General features: G+C 46.1%; 1 protein-coding gene across 5 annotated transcripts in view; it reads right to left on the bottom strand.

The window, feature by feature from the left end:
• Tay (tay bridge kinase) overlaps positions 1–19,075 on the bottom strand; it is a 32,387-nt gene extending 13,312 nt beyond the window's left edge. For 4 of the 5 annotated variants that reach the window (XM_077404587.1, XM_077404612.1, XM_077404593.1 and 1 more), the window contains exon 1: positions 15,825–19,074. In XM_077404587.1, coding sequence (XP_077260713.1) covers positions 15,825–16,283 — 459 coding nt within the window. In that variant the 5' untranslated portion in view covers positions 16,284–19,074. Of the gene's footprint in view, positions 1–15,824 lie in introns of all 5 variants that reach the window. The other variant, XM_077404602.1, reaches the window with a different exon arrangement.
• Between the last annotated feature and the right edge of the window lie 4,781 nt (positions 19,076–23,856).

The following is a 23,856-nucleotide window of genomic DNA, read 5'->3' as shown; positions in this document are numbered from 1 at the left end:
TAGGCGCGATTTTCCCCTCCGGCAAAGTGATGGCGCGCGGTCACTCGCACGCGGAAGCGATCGAGCGCGGCAGCGATGTCCGCGATAAGCATTAGGAACACGTCTCCGTGGCGCGGCGCGCGGAGATAATGAGTGCGCGGTGCTCACTTTTCAAGCCGTAGTATGTACGAGAGAACGCGGAATCCCGCGCGCGCGTCGAATGCGCGGTAATAACGGGTTGAATTACCGGTATGTGCGGCCCCGTGCAAATCGACGAGAGATTTTCGCGCGGGACGATCGCGCCCGGGACTTTACTTTATCGCCGCGTTTACACACACACCGCGCTAAATCTTTTTACCGCCACCGGTTTGTCGGTCCGCTGTTTCTTCTTCCCCCCCCCCCTACCCTCTGTCGGCTCTTTTTTCCCTCCTTTGTCCGTCTCTCTTCCCACTTTTTTTTTTTCGTTTACGTCGGGATAAATGCTTTATTGCCCACCGATCCCGGCCCCGGGCCAGTGGCGTATAAGCGAGAGTGGCCCACGCACTCGGGATATCTGACGCTCGATTCCCAGCGGGATGGAAAACCTAATGGTTCAGAGACGGCTGTGCCTTACTTTGGACCGAAACACCAGGTTAAACTTGTTAGAGAAAAGAAAATGTGTTTACGCGTGTTCGCACTTTCGAGAAAAAGTACAATGGAAACGTCCTTTTATGTTATCGCTGCTATAGATAATCCTATATATGATTATTTTCTAATGCTGTGTACCTTTCTACACTCGTCAGGAAAATTATTTAAGACATACGACTTAGTCGTCATTCTCAATAATGCGTCGATATTTTAAAAGTATTCGTTATCGGCTGTTTTTCTTCCTACGTAAATTATTCGAGTTTACAAATGGGAAGAAACGAAGCGATAAAACTATCGTTTCGCGATAATTCCATTGATACGTGAACGACGTTGGTGCGCAAGGTCAACCACTGGTTTATATAGACGAACCGTCGTACATCGACAGGCTGAGTAACGATGCAACTTTCTCGATCGGAATGACGTATAGGGTTAAAGCTCGAGATGCTCGCGATCGCATTTCTCTCGCTCTGTTTCACGTCGTTTCAAACGTACTTATCGGCACGGCGATAAGAACTTTTCCCGTCCGCAGCGATGGAGAATGGAGTTGCGTCGTCGCGCGCGGCATCCCGTCGCTGGTGTATCTTGACTATGTTTCTCAACACGCTGCCGTGTTCTGCCGTTTAAACCAAACAACCCGGTCGTCTTCCGTTTATTATCCCGCGTAGGCGAGCGTGCGTCTTCGCGTCGGATAAACGTATCGCGTAACAGCGTTCCCCGTTCCCCCTGTTGGGCGATTTTGCGAATGCTTGTAATAGACACGTCTATCTCGCGTAGGGAGATAATAAATTCGTATACTCCATATAGCGGGATTTTTTAAATTATAAATTAATTTAGGCTGATAGATTTTTTTTTATTGTCAGTTAAGAAGCACTTTTCTATAATCTTGTTATAAGAATTTATTTCAACTTATATTTTTGTTGAACTATATAAATTACTGAAATTCATTCAATCAAGCATTTTTTTTTCGTTTAACGCAATCTCATTTCAAGATTTTCACGTTGAAACTGAAGACATTTTCAAATCAACAATATTCTCTTTTTCTGTATATTGCGCTTTAACATATAGTCTCGAATTATGATTCAACAGCGAAATATTTAACGGTTAAGGTAGTCGTCTCGTCGGGGCATGTATTAGATAAAGTTTTCGATTTCGGATTTTATATCAAATTATATGATCAGCTTTGCGGTCGATTTTTTCTGTGGCTCCTTACCGACTATTTACTCTAGAAAATCGATCTCGAAAATCACAAATTTTGCATTACTTCATACAGACGGCCAGAAAAAGAAGGCTTTATCACGGTTTCAATCACATATTTTCGCATTTTTCGATCAGATGAAGTGAGAAAAAAACATTGCTTTTTGTAAATTAGATTTCGAAGAATCTGATACAACCATAAAATATATAGTTTACCGGAGATTTCGCTGCTAATTTTTTAGTTTATTTTAGTGAAAATGCGGTAATCGAGCAGATATTTTTTGGTCGAGGTGAGGTTGGGAAGACTTGGCAACGCCGCTGGCTAATCATTGTAGTTGCAGGTTATGGGGCTCGTCTTTCTTAGCCGACGTGGATAGTGATTGACACCCCTGTCATGCGTTTTGAAACCCTTTCTCGGTACGTGTCAAAATTCAATCGAAAAGTATTTTTCTCACTTGTAACCTTTCTCCACGACTCGCGTGATCAGCTGATCAAAACGGAGTCAAATGAAAAAAATCACATAATTTGCAAAAAGTAACATACTTTGTCACGTATGAAATTTTACACCATACGTCATAAAATTATTTTTCCCTTAGCAAAAATTGCCTGAAATATATTTCTGAACGTGAAAACCTACAAACAGTCACGTGACTAGCACGTAGCGAGACGCCTACCTTAAGTATATTGAAAGGAGGAAGGGTGATTTTTCCAAGGAAAGTTTATTTTAGTTTTGAGACTTCAAAAAAATTCTTGAAATAAATTTAAAAAAATCAGATCTCAGTCAAAAATAAATATTTTTTGATAATTTAACACATGTTCTTGAGGTGGAGTACTTTACAAAAAAAAATTATGATTGTAGTGGGTATTTAAAAAAAGGTATTTATTTTCATGATCGCCTGTGCCCCTTTTTTCTGAATCGAAATCATATTGATTTTTATAAGAAAACTCATTTTTATTTTATGTTTAAATCAGGGATAATCAATTTTACTGTAAGATGCCTAAACTTGACGAAATTCGTTTTGGGTTAAGCGAAGTGCCAGCTATTGGCCACGTAACATGTGGTAATGAATAATAATAAAGCTATTAGCCTCCTTGCCGAATACATTAAAAGTCCACCAAAATCGAAACTGTGTCGGAATATTTCGGTGTTCTCGTTTTCGCAATACGATAAACTCGCGGTAGAGGAAAACATAAATTTCATTAAACGACAAATGTGCTGGTTGCACGATACGTTTTAAATTTATCTTCTCGTTGAATTTTTGTTCCGATAACAGCTGTCCGTATCAGAAGAACTGCTCTTAGCAGCTTTTATTTCAAAAGTTTCTCAAGAACTGACCTGTCCTTATCCGTATCTCTAAATTTATCTTTATCTCTAAATTCTATATGTTTTTTGAAGAATGTAAATGGATAATCACGTCGTAGTCCGTGTCACGAAACGTATGTTGGAAATATTTATTCATACCCGTCTCGATGCCGCGCCGTTCCGACGGAACGAAAGATATCGATTTATCTTTGCAGGCTGTTTCGACAAGCACATAAAAGAATACGTATCTCTCTCTCTCTTTCTCTCTCTCTTGAACCATCGTATCTGGCGTACCTGCATGAGGCTCTTCAAAATCCGAGAGGCACTGGTGTGTCCCGTATACAACGAGGTACGTTTCTCGTATGTCTGTTAAGTTATAGGTTTCTCGTTGTACGGGGTTCCTTTTTTTCGAAAGCAACCGCAAAACGACGTGACAACCGCGACACAAAGGAAGATACGAAAGTAAGAGACGTGGACTTTCTTCCGTGTCTTAGGGAATTACGGAGAGAAGTAGGTCACTTTTCATGCAGGTGCGAGAGACTTTCTTTGTCGCCGGACATCGATACGGTGTGTCCCCTCCCTCCCATATCGATCTCTACCAAACGCGTGGCTTAAAGCCTCTTCAAAATATGTATATGCAAGAGGAAAAAATGTCACGGACCAGTTTTCGCGAAATGCACAGCGCGACAGCGCAAAGCGCGTGTTTTCGTCGAAGCGAATAGAAATGTTTGTTTACGGGACGCGTTTATATTCGCCGCGCGTATCTCGATATCATATCGTTGATAATTAATCGCTGGTAATTATCCGACGGATCTCGTGTATTTGCTATCGGTACCGTTGAATCTCATTTATTTACCAGTATTAATAAGAGCTTTTGTATAATTAATTAAAAGCTGATAAATGTAATGTAGTTTTTATTAATAACCGGGGGGGGGGATTTAAAGGATAACGATGTAGGAGCGGAGAGCGCGAGCGGAGCCCGATCGTGCGCGCATTTTGATTTATTATTAAAATATGCTACCTCGTTACGCATTCATCGTTGTGTCGCGTAATTCACGGGATAATAGAATTATTCGCCGATGATAGTCAATTACATTGTTGCCTTTGAGTGCCTCCGGTAATTTTTATAAATCGCTCGCTGTAAAATAACTCAAAGCGCATGCTTGATTATGAGGTAATTAGGTTCCCCGCGTCATCCAATTGTTACCGTTCGTACGGCAAATTGGCGGGCTGCCGATCGGTAGAGTTTATGATTTTTTAACGAACTGTGAATAACGCAGCGACGTACTGACGAATTATTTCACGAAGCAATCGAACCAAGTGAAAACAAAAAAAAAACCATAAAAAGAGCAGAAGAGCAGCGAAGTCCGTTGCTCAATATCGCGAAAAAATAATATCGTTTCAATACAATAACTTCAATGTTATTCCAACCGGCGCTAAAATTGTGCATATACTTCGAATTATTACGGCCCTCTTGGTGTTCATTTTTGCGTGCATCGAGATGAAAATAGAATCGCGACGAACTGGTGTGTGTATCGAAAATATACGATAAGTACGAGGATATAGGTAGGAAAACGGATAGAACGAACGTCTGTCGGAGATATTTTATCGCGAAGATGAGACACGGGAGTTTGCGCAGCTAAATTCCACGATGATAAAAAAAAGACGTAGTTTAAAAGATTCAAATCTGTTTTGCGGAATTATTTTCCTATAAAACAATAGACATTTGAATCATTATTAGGTTCAATCTTATATCCAATCGTCGAAATGATAAAGAAGCTAGCAAAATACAACAGAGAGTTGCTTGTGTCGTAACCCATAATTAAATGTAACTAAACGGTAATTAACGCACGTATAGCAATGAGCGATTTCAATTTGGCGTTCTACAAATAGACCGTCGCAGAATTTTCAATACAAATTCTCGCACTCGAACTTCCTACGGGTTCTTTCCCCGCAGAAATCCCGGAATCGGTGTCATCCTCCCTTTTGGCCTTCCAACCCTTGCGCGCGCTCGAGACTCCGGAGGCTTCTATAATATATACGGATAGTCGGTATATCCGATGCGGATGCGCGTATTTCATCCGGGTGATCTCTCTTGACGGATCATGTGGCGGAATTCGACCGTCCTCGCTTCCCGCACCGACACGCGTCGCGCGGATGCACCGTGTTCTCTGATTTATTGAGTGCGGCGAGCGCTGCTGGACCTCACTCCGTCGGCAGGGCTAACGATACCGCGAAGCGGAGCGGAGCGGAGCCCTCGGTGATCCGCCGAACACCGGCGATTTTGTCCGACGCAAAATTACGTATCTCGGCCGACGAACTCGAAAGCTCTTTGCTCTCTCTCGCTCACTCACTTTCCCTTCCCCGGTCTTTCTCCTTCTCTCCCGCTCGCGACGAGAAGAACTCGACTCGTTCCGCGGCGATATACGAGAAGAGAGTTTCGAGACATTCGGTCCGAGAAAGCCGCGGGACACATCGCTCGCCGAAACGAGTAATTCGAAGCCCCGTAGCAAGCGCATCGGGGGTCTTATCGTCGGGTCTTATCAGCGCGCACGTACACTCTCGGAAGGCCTCGAGTGTTTATTTTGTATCGGCCGCTGTACGATGATATTTTATTTCGCGTCGGTGCGCGTGCGTATATATGCGCCGACTGTTCAATTTGCAATTTAAATTCGTATTTCCTTTTCTTGCACATGATCGCACCCTGACATAAAGTTTCATGTATTTTCTTCCTCATCGGACAGTAATAAAAAATGTTATAATGACAAGACTGGGTTTTTTTTCACGTTTAACTTTTTCGCGAATTACGCTGCCTCTCGAAAGATAAGAAAAATAACCTTTATGTCATGACGTAAGTTGTCGGTAATATACGTATATTTGGTTTGTATATTGGCTGTTCGAAATCTTACCGGATGTATTGAGAAATTAACTCGTATAATTACATGTCAATTAAGGCATAATCTCCCACGTGCGACGCGTCCATGAATAACCTCTACCGTTCACATTACCGCGAATTTCAATAACATTATTAACATTAACAAAATTATCGCCAATTTGATATTTTATACGCTTTGTGGATGATAATGAAGAATCCCTCGTTAAATTATTAATTAAGACATCTCACGCGTCACATTCTATTAATTCTTAAACTCTCTCTCTCTCTCTCTCTCTCTCTCTCTCTCTCTCTCTCTCTCTCTCGGTCGCAATAGCATTCAAAATTTACAAAACAAATAACGTATTTAACGGCAACTGTGGCAACCGCATCGGCGGTTTCTTGTATAACGCGGCCTCACATTTGTCAGACAACGTGACACTGACCCACACTGACCTCATCCCGAATTCACGAGCGTATAACGTCGACGATTATGTCGATTGCCCCGGCGCCTTTCGGCTTTTTAATAGAAAAACCCCGCCTTTCGAGACCGAGCCGTCAACGTCGATGATCAACGAGCCCGATATTTCGATCAACGCGAACGGCCAGCGTCCTCGAGGAAAGCGATATGGTCTGATGTAATGCAGTTTGCGGACATCTTAATAGTCCATAAAGTCCGCTCCTCTCGATGCTCTATTCATAGATTTATCCGTGAACTCTCGTAAACGCGGATGGGCAAAACGCACGTTCTTAGCGGGGAGCCGATGACCGTAAATAACTATGTACTCCGTTCTTTCTTTTCTCTCCGTTCTGTCTTAACATTTTCAAGTGTTTTGCCACCAGGCAGGTCACGCGGCAGGCGTCACAAGGAAAACAATAGACGGTAGTGATCCTCAATGAAAAAAATATGTGGAGAGCGCGAAAATAGATTCTTTTGTATGTGTGCAACTTTGCTCCCGAAAAAAAAGCGGCGTTAAAAATTCAATCCAATTTCGCGGATCTCGCCGGTGACCACTGTTTTTTTTTGTCATCGTAGCGCGCAACATCGTGATTTAGTGCCCGAGATTTTGTTAAAATAAATAAAATCGTCTCGAATAGCTGTTAAATCGCTGCAAAACTATATAAAATCACGACATTTATGTATATAAGCCTATAAGCGTATATAAAAAAAAAAGATATCAACCATGCCATATAAACATATAGTAATTCGGGATCAATCAGGGAGGAAAAAAGGAACACGGGTGAACACGACTGTCAGTTAGAAATTCTGCCGCAATTGTAATAGCTGGCGTTTCTCGTGAATCTGTTCTCGTTAAATCTGTCGCTTTAAATTAGGTAAAAAACAGTGTATATTGCAAAATGTAATCACGTTAATAAGCGTTACATTGTAGCATTATTAATCGCCGGACATTTAATATGCGACGGAAGATATACGTTGAAAATTCGCGGGTCGCGTTTCCACACGTTAACCACGTATGATGCCCCGAAGCGTTATTACAGAATAATTACGCATGCACATACATTTCACGGCGATGTTAACGCGCGCGACGGTATTTTTCTCGGAAAACGGAAACGATCCCTCGTATACCGAGGGAGCAAATAAACGGGAAGAAACGGCGAAAGACACTCGCGGTTGTGAGAGAATCGGCACCTGGCGGCGAGGTCGGAGTTTGCATTCCGGCAGGATCGGCGATACCAAAAGGATCTCTTTTCCCTCCCGTCGCCATCCCTCCCTCCCCTTCTCCTTCTTCCTCCTCCTCCTTCTCCTCCTCGACTTCCACGCGCCGACGGCGATTGCAAAAGGACACGGTGGAGCAGCGAAATGGCGCCTTTGATATCGGACGCGCCAAATGCAATCCGAACGACACTCTCCCGAAACATTTCGCAAATCGGAGTCGAATGTTTAGCGGCGCGGGCAGACGAGCGAATGAAATTCGCTCGCAAGGCCGTCCGCCGTTCTGCGGCTCTCCGCTCTTTATACCCCCGTGCGGTATTCCCAAATAAGAAAACCAAGGTCACACATCTCTCGACGGCGAGAGAGAACGTCATTTTCAACAGGATCGAATTCTCTCGCCGTCTTGATGCGAAAGAGAGGAAGAGGGCGTATGAGAGTGCCGATCGTCTGCGTTCCGTCATCAGGACGGACCTTTCGAAGCGTTCTATTTGCCGCGTTTATTCTCGGCATATCGGCGATAACAGAGGCTCCAATAACCAGAGAAGTGAGCGTCGATAACTCACGAGCCAGCGGATGTGCTCCCTCGCCACATCCGCGTCCCGCGACTGTTTCTATTTAATTTGCAACAGATTACAGTGCGAGAGAACACATATATATATATATATATATATATATATATATATATATCTCGATACTTTTAATTAAGAAAATAAAAACCGTCACCGCGCGCGGCCGGAGGCGGAATTTCCGCTTTACCTTTTGAACATCCCCAGCAGCTTGATTCATGGCGGAATATCTATTCAGGAATGATCGACAGGCCCGTTTAGACGGTCCGCGTACTACTCTGCCCCGTCATTCGCACGCGCGATAACGATAACGTCGCGTTTAGCGCTTCAACGGAGTTAAAAAGTACCGGTTGTTTTTCAGCGCCGCAGGGACGATTGTACGATATTCTAAAAATATTCCGCTAGAACAAAAACAAATATGTATCGAAGAAGTGCATTTCATTGGTTTACGTAGCGTGATCCGTTATTGGCGAAAGGTAAACGCATTTCTACTGATCAAATTTGAAATCGGCGTTCGTTCGTAAAAATATCTAAATGTCCGAGTTATGATTGTCAAAATAAAAAATGCAAAATGCTTTTCTGCGAATTGTATTAAGCTTCAAAGATAAAAATAATTCCCCTTCGTTCTCTCATTGAACAATGAGAACACCGGCATTAGAACGTTAATGCAAGAAATATACTTAATGCAAATACATTAGTGCAGTCAATATGTATTAAAGTTTTAATAAATTATTATTCGATTTAATTGGGAATAAATTTGAAAAGAGATCATCTATATAATTACGAAAAAAGGTGTATCGACTATTCTGACGTCGACTTGACGATGCACGCGCGTTATAATTATCGCATCGTCGAAAAACAGACCGGCCGTAAGAAGTTGCGCGTTGCTTCGACTTCGTCACTTTTGTCCTTCAATCGTGACACGAGTACGACGACGGCGACGACGACAAAGTAAAAGAAGGCACGAGGCGATAAATATACAAGGAGCGCGCACCCGCACACAACCGAAGCCGGTTGCATAAACAAGCGCAGCGAGCGTAATGATTATGATAATGAGCGGTCACCTATGGTGATACGTATTTTGCGACCGTCTCGTAAAACGGTTGCCCGAAGATAAATGTCGGTTTTTTTTTCTCTTTTCGTTTTTCTTCTTTGCAAAATGAAAACACAAGCGCAAGAAAATGCCAGGGAGGCCGGCAGTTCCGCAATTACATAGTTACCCGAGACGGAAATCTATCTCGGATATTGTCAATAAATGAATTTACAATGTTTTCACACACATCGGGGCGAGGAGGGAAAGGCAGCAGCGCGAATTACTGCGATGACGCACTGTGAATCGCAATGCAATGACGCTTATGCAATGATATATCTCATTTTTATTCAATATTCTAATCAACATCTCGATTTTATTACACGATATTTTTTCATATAGTACTGAAGATACGTCCAAGTTTGGTGAATTTGAAGAAAATTCGCGTAAAAGAGCTATCGACCTCGAGCAAAAATTTCGTTGCCTTTATAAATTTACAATACGTTCGAGTAATTCGATTTAATGAGGATTTCTGTCGAGAGTCTGGCTCCCTTTTCGTTGATACGTGAAATCGATTTCACATCGAAAAGTGTTTTTGGAAACGAGACGAACTCCTGCGTCGAATAATTTCGCTTCGTGGATTTTGAACTCGTATATGTTATTCGAGGACCGGATGTCTCGACGCTGCGTTATTAATTAGAAAGCGACATGCGCGCTATATAAATGCGGGTTGTATTTTTATCGGCACAGCGATATATGAAGGCGGGATAGACGTGAACCACTGGGATCGAGCGGGTGAATGGTTCGCAACAGGCGAGCCACCTGCAGATTCAAGCCATGGATGCCCATCGTCATAAACACGAGGCAACCTTGATAGATAAACTATATAGATGCTCCATCGATACGCGAAGAAACCCTCGAGTGCCGCGCGATTAAATAAGGGAAACGGAAAGGGATCGATAAGGGTCAACATCGAGCTGCGTGTCGTAGAACATTAAAATCGAACGGGTTGATATGTTTACCTTAGAAATATACCGTCGAAACGTCTTTAACGAGGTGAAAAATAAACAACCGTGGTGATAGCTTCGCGCGACGGTTATCTTCACTGTTATCAGTTTGCACAGCAAATCGTCGTTTCAGATCTGATCCATGTTATTTTATGCTTCGACGAAACGTAGTATAAAAATAGAACAAGCGAGGAATATGTAATTATATGCAATTTATAACGTAATTATGGATTCAAGAAAGATCGTTAACATTTTCTAATGTAATTGCTCAATTTTAACAAAAATCTTAATTTTATTACACGATAATATCTCGTAAAGATATCACGCTGAAAATAATACGTCCAAATTTATTGAATTTAAAGAAAATCTTTCTTCTCTATAATGGACGAACGCACAAGATTCGAGGGATCCACATTTATTCGTGTCGACAAAATCGCAACATATAGCGCAATACAAATTTTAATTACACCCCCTCCCTCTTGTATACACGATACCGGAAATTTTTAAATTCAACGAAATCGTACCTGCAGTGCCGCAGCGTTTTGATCGCTGGACAAAGAAAAAAGGACGACGGTGTCGCGCTTAACGAGACCGCGCGATACAATAAAATGTAACGATTAACTTCCCGGCCGCGATAAATCGCGATAAAGGCGCCCGCGCGCGCGTAATTACGCGGCGTGTCTTCGAGTTAATTTGCGGATTTAATGTGCGGCGCGCCCGCGTTGCGCCGAGTTTTTACCGCGTTCCCAGCGAAATAAAGAAATAATAATCTCTCTCGCGCGACGCGGGAGCGACGATGCATAAATCACGAGGGCGCCTGGACGCGCGATTAACGAAACAACTTTCGCCTCTCGGATAGAACTGTTCGGTAACCGCCGCGGAAGCAGAAAGCGTCAACGCGTTAGTTCTACCGCTCTTTACGACCGATCCGCAAATAAAAAGCGCACGGCAAGATGAACTTAATGCCGGAGGGTGTTCGAGCGGCGTTTAAGCGTAAAATATAACAATCCACATATGCATCTGCAGGTATATAACGTAATAAATTATGTTTAACGTGTAAACGAGTATTCTGTGGATCATCGAACATTCATATTTCGTCAGAAATATCGGAAATTTTTATTCTGTTTGCAATTTCATTGTTATTATTTAATTCGGGCACAATTTTTAGAACGCTACGAAAAATTAATAATTTTGAAAATTTTTATTTAATACCTATGAAAACAAATAAATATTGTGCACACTGTGTGTACGCATATTGTAACCGTGAACTAAATAATATTGCTTTTTGTCGATTAATAGCTGAACACTGAACATAAATAAATAATGATGTTTTTATATTAGCGTCATGTATCTTCCTTATTACTGTATAAATGACAATTGAAATGCATGTAATCTAATCTAGCTTAAAACCACTTTATGTTTTTGTAGGATTGTTTCCGTGAATTTATCAAGTATTTATCTTCATTTTCTTCGGTGATAACGACAGTTACCGCGTACCTATCCCCCCCGCCAAGAAATCGCAAAGCCTCGTTACGTTTCTATAAAAAAAAAAATAAAAAAAAAATCGTGTTTATTTAGAGCAAAATGAGTGTCATTATCGTTACTCATCTTCAATCGCACGTAATGAGGTGCTCTGTGCGAGCAAAAAGATTACTACGTTAATGTCGACTGTGGCGAGATTTAATATCTTGTCACGTGGTCGGCGATAAGATATAAAAGAGCGTAGAGGACCGTTATAATCCCTCGATTAACCGATGAAAACAGTGGATGCGGAGGGACGGACGCGGCTCAATGTCGACGAATTTAGAGCAGGAGGAGAGAGAAAGAGAAAGAGAGAGAGAGAGAGAGAGAGAGAGAGAGAGAGAGAGAGAGAGAGAGAGAGAGAGAGAGAGAGAGAGAGAGAGAGAAAGAGAAAGAGGAGAGGTCTCTCGCGATACGTCTGATACGAGCGGTCTGAGGCTAGCGGGAAGCGCACACTCGAGAGAGTTTTGTTATCGAGGAATCACTCTCGCAGAGAACGAAACTCTCAATTGGGCACTCATTAAGTGTAGCTCTCAATGCACGCCGGAAATTTTACCGTGGATTCCCCGCGAGGGAATAAAACTCTCAAGGGCCACTCCCGGCGACACGTATGCACCGATGAGCTTTACTAGTCGAGAATCGCTCGTCGCAATAATGGGACTGGAGCCCATTTTTAAACAAACTGGGAAAGAAACAAAGACACCTATACTATATATATATATATGTACACGAGACAAATGAGATTTATTTATCTCGCAATTTCTCAGATTTCAGAAATTCCGTTAAAAGAAATTTAGAATCCAATAAGTTTATTCAATTAGCTTAAATAAAGTTTGCTAACCGCATTCGGAGTTTATACGCAGAATACGCGAGATCAATTGGAAAATAACGATCGATAGACGTTTCTAGTTAATTGAGATAACATACATTAAGTTCGTGAGAGACGTGTTAACAGCGCAGGTCAGCGGTTCTCAAATCACACTCCGCGAGTTCGCGATACAAGAGCACATTAGTGCATTGTCATTCAGAAACACGGCTGATGTTAATTAATAAAATTTCAGTGGCGTTTAATTGCGGACAACTCGCGGCGTGGACAGTTAGTGTCGCAAGCAGAAGAGTTTCGTAATTGAGAGAATATAAGAGCCACTGGCGCAGATGAACGGGCCAGGTAGTAAACTCGCAAGTGTTGAACAAAAAAAAAGCGCGAATAAACTTGTGTTTTTTTGTATCGAAAAATAAGTGGCTCAAGTGAAACAGATCAGTATCGGCCGTTATTTTCCAACAACCGGATACTTCGGTCGGCAAATTATGCTGGAAGCACTCTTGGCTTTCTCAGACCCCGAGGAGCTCGGCCACTCGCGCGGTTCAATCGCGGTTGGAGTTAAACCGACGCCGACGTCGTCCGCGCTAACCGGCCTTTGGAACGCGCCTCGGCGATATCGGCGACTGATAGCACAACGATCGCCGCCTCGCTCCTCGCGCGAGCAACGCGAACGTGTGCTCCTGCTTCGCGGCTCGCATCGCATCGCATCGCATCGCGCCGCGCCGCGTCGCATCTCGTCGCGTCGTAATGCGTGTACCGACCATCCATTTCTTTGCGGCGTGTAACGGTATTCGCGACGCAAGCTCTGCACGCGCGAGCGAGCAGCGAGAGATGAAAATTCGCTTGCCGGTTTTGTACGCGAGACTGGGAGTTCTCCTCGTGAAAGAGAGTGAGAGATCCGCTTTAAGACAAAATATATCCAATATTAGTTTTCTATTTAAATGTGCTCTTGCAAATTTTCTTCAACTTTAGACTTGCGCATAATAGAGGAGTGAATGTGGGCCAAATGTATAATTTATATACGAGCGTGTGATTTGTTCTCTTAAATATAGAAACGTATCTAAAATGGATTCTACGTATTATGATATTGATCTTTATACATTAGTTCTCTGAGTATATATAAAATATTCAAAACTATACTCTGAATGTGTGTGTGTGTGTGTGATATAATTATATAATATCTACCGAAAGGCATGTATTTTTAAAATGAGATAATAAAGTTTTAACAAACAAGTTTACAATTAACGTAATCAAAAATACAATTAAAGAATTAACAAAAGTTATTGATTGATCGTGAGATAGAGCGTTCAAAGCTGATTCGAATCGGAGATATAACGCAAGTGCGCTCTGGACATTCCGACGATATAGACAAATCGCTCGCGAAAGCTTTTCGTCGATAAGAGACATCGTAAATCGCTCGCGAGGAGAATGCCTATTTTCCCGCTATTTTTGACATAAATTTACATCGTAACGAATAACGACCTTGCCAAGTATCGCCGATACGGACGCTTTAGTGCTAATGTACTACACTTGTTTCTTTTTTTTTTATTTATTTGGAAAGTGAAAAATAATATTTTCTTCTGCGACAATTTCGAAATTTCGTAACGATTTCCCGGATGGTCGAAAGAGAATGCTCTTTCGCTCTTGCTGAAGAGCTGAAATAGACCTCGTAAAAAATTAAACGATCCAGAAATAAGAAACTATAGATACATATATCCACATTAAGTAAATCATCTTTCCCTAATAAAGCTATAATTCTCTAAATAAATCATCATTTCGATGTTTCTCGATGGTAAACACGATTGAAAATCTCTCGACGATAAGATCTAAGTACACGTAGCACGCAAAGCCAAGCGCCAGATTAAGAGGGACCAGCGTGACGACCTTTCCCACTGACAAAAATATCACTTCTTTTCAAGAATGTCCCGAACAGCACGACACGGACTAATCGTTTTCAGCGTGACGAAGAGACAATAAAGTCACCAGGCTTTCCGTATATTGTTATTGTCAAACTTATCTCAGTGACAAGAAAAGATGGATTTTCCTTCGAACAAACGGAAATTCGAAAATTTCAATTTTTCTTTCTTTCTTACCTCTCCTTCTAAAGCCCATTCACAGTTCGTATTTATTCAAGACGTAAGTAATATCTTAAGATGCTAATACGGCTGTGCGGTTGATTTATAACATCTTAACGCTGCACAAACACTGGTCTTAACATAAGAACGGACTATGAACACACCGGTCTAAAGCTGCGTAAAAGAATAATATAAGATTCTAAAACGGATTTCTTGATTCAAGAGGCGTTTCGAACATATTTCGTAAATAACTCTACTCCGAAGCAATCCCACATTGCGCTACAAAAGCACGTTTGCGCGAATGTACGATAAATCCGGAATGATTATAATGAGAGGCAAGAGATAAAGCTGAGATGACCCGAGAAAAGTCATTTTTTCGAACAATTTGTTACTTAGAAAGATAGAAAATTATATCAATCTGCAGCAGAGAGAATCGCGAGACAATGACTGCGTGCGGACACCATGGGCCTTCTACGGCCCACTTGATTTTTTTCATTCACGATTCCCACGGAACGGTCGCGTCGGCGCTTTGCTCCCTAAAAAAACTCGGTTCCGGCCTATGTAAGTATAGAAATCACTTTTTGAAAACCTCAAATACGACGTGAATTTTTATAGATTTTTTTGTAAACAAAAACGCTTTCAAAAACCCTTTGGACTAAAAAGTCCTAGAGGGCGTCCGAGCGGAGCGCTCCAAAAACACGGTGTTGTCCACGCAGTGTTAATTGAATTATTGAATTATTCTTTATGTCCGAACTTGAACACAATTTAAGTCGAAGCATCACGACTCGACTGTCACTACTGTCAGTCTCCTCAAAAGCTGTAGGTACGTACAAATCGTTCGAATTCACATCGCGAACTGTCCGCTTCGAATTGTTTTCGGACACGGCGGAACGTCCGCGCTGTCACCCTAATCCGACTTGAGAAAGGGATTTGAAAAAGGGTAGAGAGAAGGGACAAACGAAAGCGGGATTAGAAGGGCTTTTAGGTTATCTCTAGGTTATTTTTAGGTTACGGCGAGTACATGTCGCAGCTTCCCCCAGCCTCCTCCTCCTCCTCCTCCGTAGATCCAATCGCGCGAATCGCTCGGACGGGAGGAAGAGAGAGAGAGAAAAAAAAAGAAAATATCAGACGTTCGGTCCGCGTGCGGCTCACCTCGAGTTCCTCGTACGTGCGGAAGGCGAGGATGGCGAATCCGTCGATAACGTCCTCCTCGAAAGGTGGCTCCTTCTGGTTGGCGGCCGCGAGGGAAGACTTCTTACGGGGCCTCGGGGGCCGCGGTGGCCTGGGCGGTCGCGAGTGGCCGTCCCGCGGGTGACCGGTCTTGGCGCCGAGTCCGAGGCCGCCGCCGCCACCGCCGCCGGCACCGCCGCCGCCGCCGCCGCCGCCTCCACCGCCACCGCCGGCGGGGTCCTCGTCCTCGCCGCTGTGGCTGTCCTCCTCGTCGTTCAACGGCCGTTGCCGCGACTGCTGCGACTGTTGCTGCTGCTGCTGCTGCTGCTGCTGTTGCTGCTGTTGCTTCGCGGTGGCCAGGCTCTCCCTCTGCGCCAGCATGCGCTGCGCCCGCTCCCGCCGTCGGTTCTTCTGGCTACGCTGCTTCGCCTCGATCTCCATCTTCTTCGCGCGTAATCACCGACCACGGCACTTTTCACCGGTAGTATAGGTCCCCGTCGGCTCGCGGCGCGGTCCCGCGATCAACGTGCGACGCGGACGGCGCGGAGGAAGGTGACGATGACGACAAAGGGAGCGCGCGAGCAGACGACAGCGGCGTTGTCGTGCATTCTATGCGGTCGTCCCGACCGATGGCAAGAGAGAGAAAGAAATAGAGAGAGAGGGACGGGAGCGAGGGAAAGAAAAGCGAGGCGGGAATAGCGAGCGGGTGAGAGCGAGGGGGGAAGAAAGGAAGACGACGTGGACGATGGGGCGCAGGGCGCTGGGGGAGCGAGGGGGGGAACACGGGGGGGGGGAAGGGACACGGCGGAGAGGAGAGAGAGCGCACCGCGCTCACCGAGAGACGTTGCCGTCGGCACGCACACACTGTGCACACACGCGTAACGCGCACGGCTGGAGTCCTCCGATATATATGTATATATTTCCTCCTCGGCGCTCTCTCTCTCTCGTCGAACGAGTCCTCTCCGGCTCTCGGTGCTCAAGTCGGCGCGGATATATCGCGACCGCCACGGGAGAGCGAAACACACAGTTTTAACGGCACGGCGCGATGTCACATCGATCGCGCGGTGGTCGAGGAAGAGGAGAGAGAGTCCGGGTGCGTGTGGCGAAGAGGCACGCGAGAAACACGCACGCAGGTCGGACAGACGGGACAGAGAGAGAGAGAGGGGGAGAGAAAGACAGAAAAAGATGAAGAGAGAGAGAGAGAGGGAGGGAGAGAGACAGAGAACGCGCGAGAAAGAGATAGAAAATGACAGAGCGCACACCGAGATGGAGCACACTCGCGAATGAAGACTCGCGAGCGAGACGGCGCGACGCACGACCCTTTGGGGCCCCGAAGCCCCGAAGCACGCGTACAAGGGCCGTCGAGCAGTATAATGGACGTAGGCGCGCACTCTCTCTCTCTCACGGTGGCGCACGGGCGCACGGCGCACTTATTATCATCCGACGGCTGCTCGCGCACTACGGGCTAATGGCCCTCGCCGAACGCCACTGCGAATCACAGGCACAGGCACAGGCACAGGCACGCACGAAGCAGCACAAGGAGCCGAGCGTATCGCGGCAAGATTGTTCGCGGCGCGGGATTTCCGTCTCCCGAGTCTCCTGCCGTCGTTCCGGCCGCGTCGTCGACCTCGCCGTGACCGTCGCGATGGTTGTCTTCGTCGTCGCCGTCCACGTCGCGGCGGTGGTCGCGCGCGCCGTTATCATCCTCCTTCGCGTTATCGCCTCCGCGCGGCGATCCTCCGCGGTCCCTCTTCCTTCTTCTTCCTCTTCTTCTCCGTCGCCTCCTTCCTCGCCGCCTCCGCGCTTCCTCCTCCTCCTCCTCCTCCTCGCCACCGTCGTCGCCAACGTCGCCGACGTTTGTGCGCGAGACGTCGTCCTCGTCCACCACCTCCGGCACCTCCAGCACCACTACTGCCACCGCCGGCGGCCGCGGGCCGTCGTCCTCTCGTCCTCCGCGACGTCACGTCGTCTCTCTTACGTCGTGTCGCAGGCGCACCGCCTTACGCGTGCGGGGCAGCGCGTCTCGTTCGTGCGTGCGTGCGTGCGTGCCTGCCTGCCTGCCAGGCCGACTGGCTGGCGCGAGTGGCGCGGCGTGACGCGGACGCGCGGAACGCCTATCGTCGCCGACGCTGACGCAGCACGGCGGTGCCACCGCGACGACCTGCCGTCGTCGGACGCATCTTGCGATTCCTGCGAGGAGCGCGCGTAGCGCACCGATTGTTTGGAATGGCGGATCGAACGGGCACGCACGGTTGCCGCATCGCGCGCGCGGTGTAAATGTAAACGGTGTAAAAATGGCCGCGCCGATCAGCCTTTCGGGCCCCCGCGCCACGTTCCCCGTCCTCGGCGTCCTCTACCTGACTGACTCTCTCGTCTTCCGCGCTGCACCGGCTGCACGTCGCCGTCAGCCGCCGTGAGGCCCTCCCTCCCTCGCCCCGTGAGAGCGACGAGCGCGCGCGTATCACGGTACACCGTGACGAACGACGTCGTCGTCCTCGTCGTCGCCGCCTTGTGTCACGGGACGATGACGCGTGACACGCGCCGTCGCTGGTGCATCGTTGCCGATCGGCTCGGCGCCTCCGGCGTCCGGCGCGGCGGCGGCGGCGGCGGCGGCGGCGGCGGCGGAGTACTCGCCCGTGTGTGCGCGTATTACTCGTTGAACGTTAAACACACCGAGGTTAGCCACCGAGGGGTATACGGCACCGCTGTCAGCGGGACGCGGGGAAGAGACGGAGGTGCGCGAGCGTGCGCGCGCGCGTGCGAGCGAGCGACAGCGAGCCAGCGAGCGGACGAGTCGACGAGAGCGAGAGAAACGGCGCGGCGATGCTGGGCCAGGGACGGCGCGAGAGACCCGTGATCCACGGGCGAGAGGCACCGCGACGCGCCCCGCGAGCAACGTTACGCGCGAACAACGCGATTTTGCCGCCGACGCTGTCCACGTCCACGCCGTCCACCGCCCAGTCTCGCGCTCGCACGCCTATGCATTTCTGTCATCCGTATAGAGAGAGTTTTGGCCGGCCCCTATCTATCCTCGTCTCCGTCGCGCCGCCGAGAGAATATGACGTATTACCTACGCTCCGCGCTACTCCGATGCACATATGATAGACACACACACGCACACACAATATAGACACCGACAAACAGACACACACACACGCGCGCATAAGCGGAACGGAGAATCAACCCTACGGTCTCTCACGTCTGGGGTCGCGGTCGTGGCTCTCGCCGCCACTCGTTACGGCTTACGGCGTCGCGAGCTTCGCTCTCTCTCCGCTAGTGCGCTTCTCTTCCTCATCGGTCTTTGCCCCCTCTCGCCCCCTCCTCAGCTCTCCTCTCCCCCCCCCACGTGGCACACTCGACATTTCGCGACCTCTAGGCGACTAGGGTACTTTTCGTTTCTCCCCTAGAGAAGGAACGCCGGATCGCGCGACCTGCGGCGACGCAGTAGCGTCCTCCGTGGGTTCTTTTGATAAGAATTCAGACCGCTAGGTGCCGGCACGTATCTCGCGCGAGCGGTATCGATTTTCGATGCGCCGCACGGCGCGTAATTTTGACACGATCGTGCCGCGAATGGGAAATGGGAGCCGAGGCGCGAATCTACCGCAGTGAGCGGCTGTTCGGGCTGTTAGACATTTTATGGATTAACGAGCAAGCGGGCACTTAACTCGAAGCTTAACGCCTTCCCGATGCTTATCTTCCTTCGATTAAGATATCGTAACGTTAACGTTTACGTTTTCAGATCGCGCTGTTCATCAAGTTTTCGTTCTGTGCGGACAAAAACGAGAAGAGAGATATGATCTCACGATTGTAAGGCGGACGGCGCCGCGCGAAAAATCTTCTTAATTCTTTAACGTTCGCTGAGAATGTTAAAGGGAATGTTAAAAGGAAGAAAAGTCTCTCTTGGTTTTCCGACGTACGTAACGTTAAAAACAGAAAATCGCACTTTGCGCGGATCGTCGCGCTCGACAATCCCAGTCGCCGAACGGTAGGCTCGCTCCTTAAAATGACGAACGAGGACGTTGGACGTGCAAACCGGACTGGGCGACGTCACGCTGCCGGCCGCATCTCCTATCTCCTCTCGGCCGTCGCCGCGGTTGGGCCGCACCTGCGAAGAGGCGCGTCTCCTTTGAACCAGTTTGCGGGAGCACGTGCGCTCCCGCTTTTGCGAGAGCGCGCCTCGCGCTCTATTCCGCGATCCTCGCCCATTTCACGCGGCCGGTTTTGGAGATCGGAGCGTACGTTTCCGAATCCATGTAGGTAAAACCCGTCGCCGACTTCTAGACTCGTCTACGCGCGTGCCCGGAGATGCCCGGAGAGACGTGTGTGTCCGAGACCGACGTCGTTAAACGAATACATAATTGATTTGGAAGGCAGGGAAGGCTATCGTATGTTAAATAACACCGAGATTTTAAATCACGTTCGATATCAAAAAGACACGGAATACGTTCCACGGAGAGAAAAAAATCATAGAACGGTGAACGAGCAAATTAGGATTTTATTCCTTCTTCAGCCGATACAAAATAATATAAAAGAGATTGAGTCATAAATAAATAAAATAAAATTATTTTGCAAATAAGAGCTGATCTTAGTTTATTATTTGGATACGCTCCATTTTAACTCTATATGTCTTATATCGCATTGGACTCGACTGCGTTGTAATAGTCTCGCACAATTGCATAATTCTTCAAGAATTCGATTTTGTATGCGATAATGGATGCGATGAGTTTGGAGAAAAAGTATACAAAATTTACACAATATTATTATATCAGGCTACCATTGCAAGTCCGGACTGTGTAAATGACGTTTTTTTCTCTCTAATTGATTGCATATCATAACGGCCCTGTTTTACTTTATTATTGATATATTCTTAGGATTCCAACAAATTCGTCCAAATAATGAAAATTCCTTGATTCGTATATTACATATCAGCCGATTAGATGAAATTGAGGATGAAATATACTTGAAACACCGAGCCCATTTGGCGAGAAATAATTTTAATGCAAAGGATTAAGTTTCTACACGTTTCAAGGAGTACATACTCAACGAAGGAATCACTCGGGATATGCCGTTAGTTTCCAAAGTTTTTTAGGAACCAATCTGAAGGATCTGTCAGAAATTTGCGACGGCGACAATTCAACGCGCTCGCGGCATTCAGCGTGTATATTGACATTGACACCGTTTCCCCCGATATATCGGACGTATTATGCATTAGCCCCGAGATTAATGCGCGTGTTACGGTCCCAAGGTCTCTCGATAACTTCGAGATCTACTTGCACAATTTGCACGCGGCTGCGCGGAATCGGATCGCGCGCCGTCAAGGAAAGCGAGAAAATTATGATCGTAGACGTGCTGGAGAGAACGGCGCGTGATAGATACATTTCGTATACGATTGTCCCGGGCTTTCTATTGTCGATTTATACGAGGCGGCGTATAATACCGGCGCAAAACCATCAGCATCTCTCGATGTTATCGCGCGACTTTTGCACATACATTATTAGCACCGATTATCCGCCGGCTACGCCACTACGACGAGCGAATCGACGAAAGTTCGTCGAATATAACGATCCGCGGTTAATACTTGAATTTATCTCTCTCTCTCTCTCTCTCTCTCTCTCTCTCTCTCTCTCTCTCTCTCTCTCTCTCTCTCTCTCTCTCTACCTTTCGATGCGATTCGAGTAAGACAGAGACAAGACCATGTCGGTTCGCGAATCTCGAGTGATTTAAACACGCTTGGCGAGTATAGTCGAAGAATGTCATTGCGTGTCGCGTAATCTCCGGCGACGCGAGAAATGAACCGGCATAATAATAACCGTCGCAGAAAGCGATCATTCGAAGACCTAATGACGGCGATTCCGGCGATTCCGGGGCACTGTCAGCTCGACAAATAGAGCAAGAGCAGATCGTCATATCGTTGACTCACTCGCTCGCGCTGTCGCAATCGCGCGCGTGGACGTCGGACGGATGTATCACCGGATCGATCTGTATATAGCGAAAATGTGGGGGCACGCTCTACACCGATGTTCTTTCTCGCGCCGGCTAATCAATCATCGGGAGCGATCGCCATTTCAGGCCGACCTTGCGCGCGGCATCGCCGCGCGAGAGCATCGGCGGTTCCACGGTGAACGCCGGTGGAACGCCGAAGGAACCCGTATTATTTCGGATTGTGCGACCCGCGAATGAATCACTTTACATATACCGAATTCGATGCCGCGGTATATAAGGCGCTCGACTGGAACGCGCGCATTTGCATATTAACGACCTCGATGAGCGCTAAGAATGAGCTTCTGAAAATGTACGTTCGCGCGGATCGGAACGTATACCTATACTTACATATCGCGACGGTGCCGTTCGGGAACGCCTAAAAACGCGCGGATATTTGCGGCGAGAGAGACCTCGTATAGCGGGAAGTCGCGCGGTTAAATCGAGAAACTTTTTCCAGGACGTCGCTCACACTACAGGCGACATTCATAGTCGGATATCTTATATTTAAGATCTCAGGTTTATCTTCAGACTGTACGACTCGTTTCATTGGTTACGGGATATCTGAAGATAAACTTATATATATATATATATATATATATATATATATATATAAGACGTTCTTATATATAAGTTCTGACTATGAATATCCAGTCTGTAATTCGCGAAAGCGTGTTCCAAGTAAATTCGATAGTCTCTATAAATGTCAGGTAGATTATTACTCGACGGTGCAATTTTATTATCCTTTCTTTGTTTGGTCATGCATTCGCAGTATATCTACATCTTGCTAAAGTTACACGACGCTGGAATTAAACCGGATATATCTCGCAGATTTAATGTTCCTGCGATATTTTTATTTCTGTCCGCTCATTCTGACGCAATATGAAGAATTAATAATAATGCCCTCGCGAAGAGGACTCCCTCGATTCTGCTCGTTTGACATTTTTCAGCGTGATATTTCGCAACTGTATACGCGCTACGTTTTTGCTCTTTCAGCAAAACTCGCGCGCTGCTCTTAGTTTCAGCATCCTGAAAGTGATAGAAAGACGTCGGCGTGATTATTCTATAACGGAGTAAGCTTCGGAAAAGTCTCAAGGCGATCGCGGTCGTTAATGGGTTAATAGGACGTTATAATCTCCGTCTTTCGCGCGGCGATATCTCTGATTGGATGAACGCCATCGCGGCAGAGATATACACGGTGTTTGCCCATTCGGGCGTGTACTCGCCGCGGTTGTCGCGCGTATACGTGCTTGTTTACAGTGGTTTCGCCCCGCCGATCCTCGCCTCCTACTACTCGATGCCCCGTTCTCGACAGTCTCGGCATAAGCTAAGCAAAGTTCTGTTTCGTCTGTATAAAAAATTATTTCCCAGGCGATCTAATAAAATTAATGGACACGCTGGAATTATCCGATATTTTTTTCTGTATTTATTCAAGCTTTGTTAAACACACTCGGATATGAAAACCTAAATAATATGGAACCCAATTACATATGCTAATATCGCTCAAAAAATTGAAATTCTTTCGGAACAATGAATAAAATCAGTGAAACGAAAAATGATCCGCTCGTTTGTAGTCAAATTAAGATTCGCTTCAAGGATTGGTATTACAAGTCTAAAGCACACAAATGTATACGTGCGATAATACAATTACTTTTTTTATCCATTTCTAACGGCCTCCAATTTCTTGGCGCGCACACACACGCACATAAAGATCTTCTCGATTGATATTCGCGCGGTGTTCTTCACTTTTACACAATATAACGATGCGATTGTTGAGCGCGTAATTAGATTCGAGCCCGCTTGAAGTCTATTACGATTAATAATAATGGAGAGATATTCTATCTATTACATCAGAGAGATATATTCTTGCCTTCATACTCCTCTGAATGTGACCAACTTCTATCGTTGTTTTGGAATTCTAAAAAAATATCTTGAGACATTGTACACCGTTAAATTTAAAAAACCAATACCTTAAGTTAAATAACATTTTATTGTCTTTAACTACCATGTTCGTCGAAATTTATTATTTCAACAC

This window comes from Temnothorax americanus, unplaced genomic scaffold (genome assembly GCF_048541705.1).
Source record: "Temnothorax americanus isolate GAGA-0224 unplaced genomic scaffold, ASM4854170v1 Scaffold1, whole genome shotgun sequence".
Lineage (NCBI taxonomy): Eukaryota > Metazoa > Arthropoda > Insecta > Hymenoptera > Formicidae > Temnothorax > Temnothorax americanus.
This window is presented reverse-complemented; position numbering and strand designations above follow the sequence as displayed.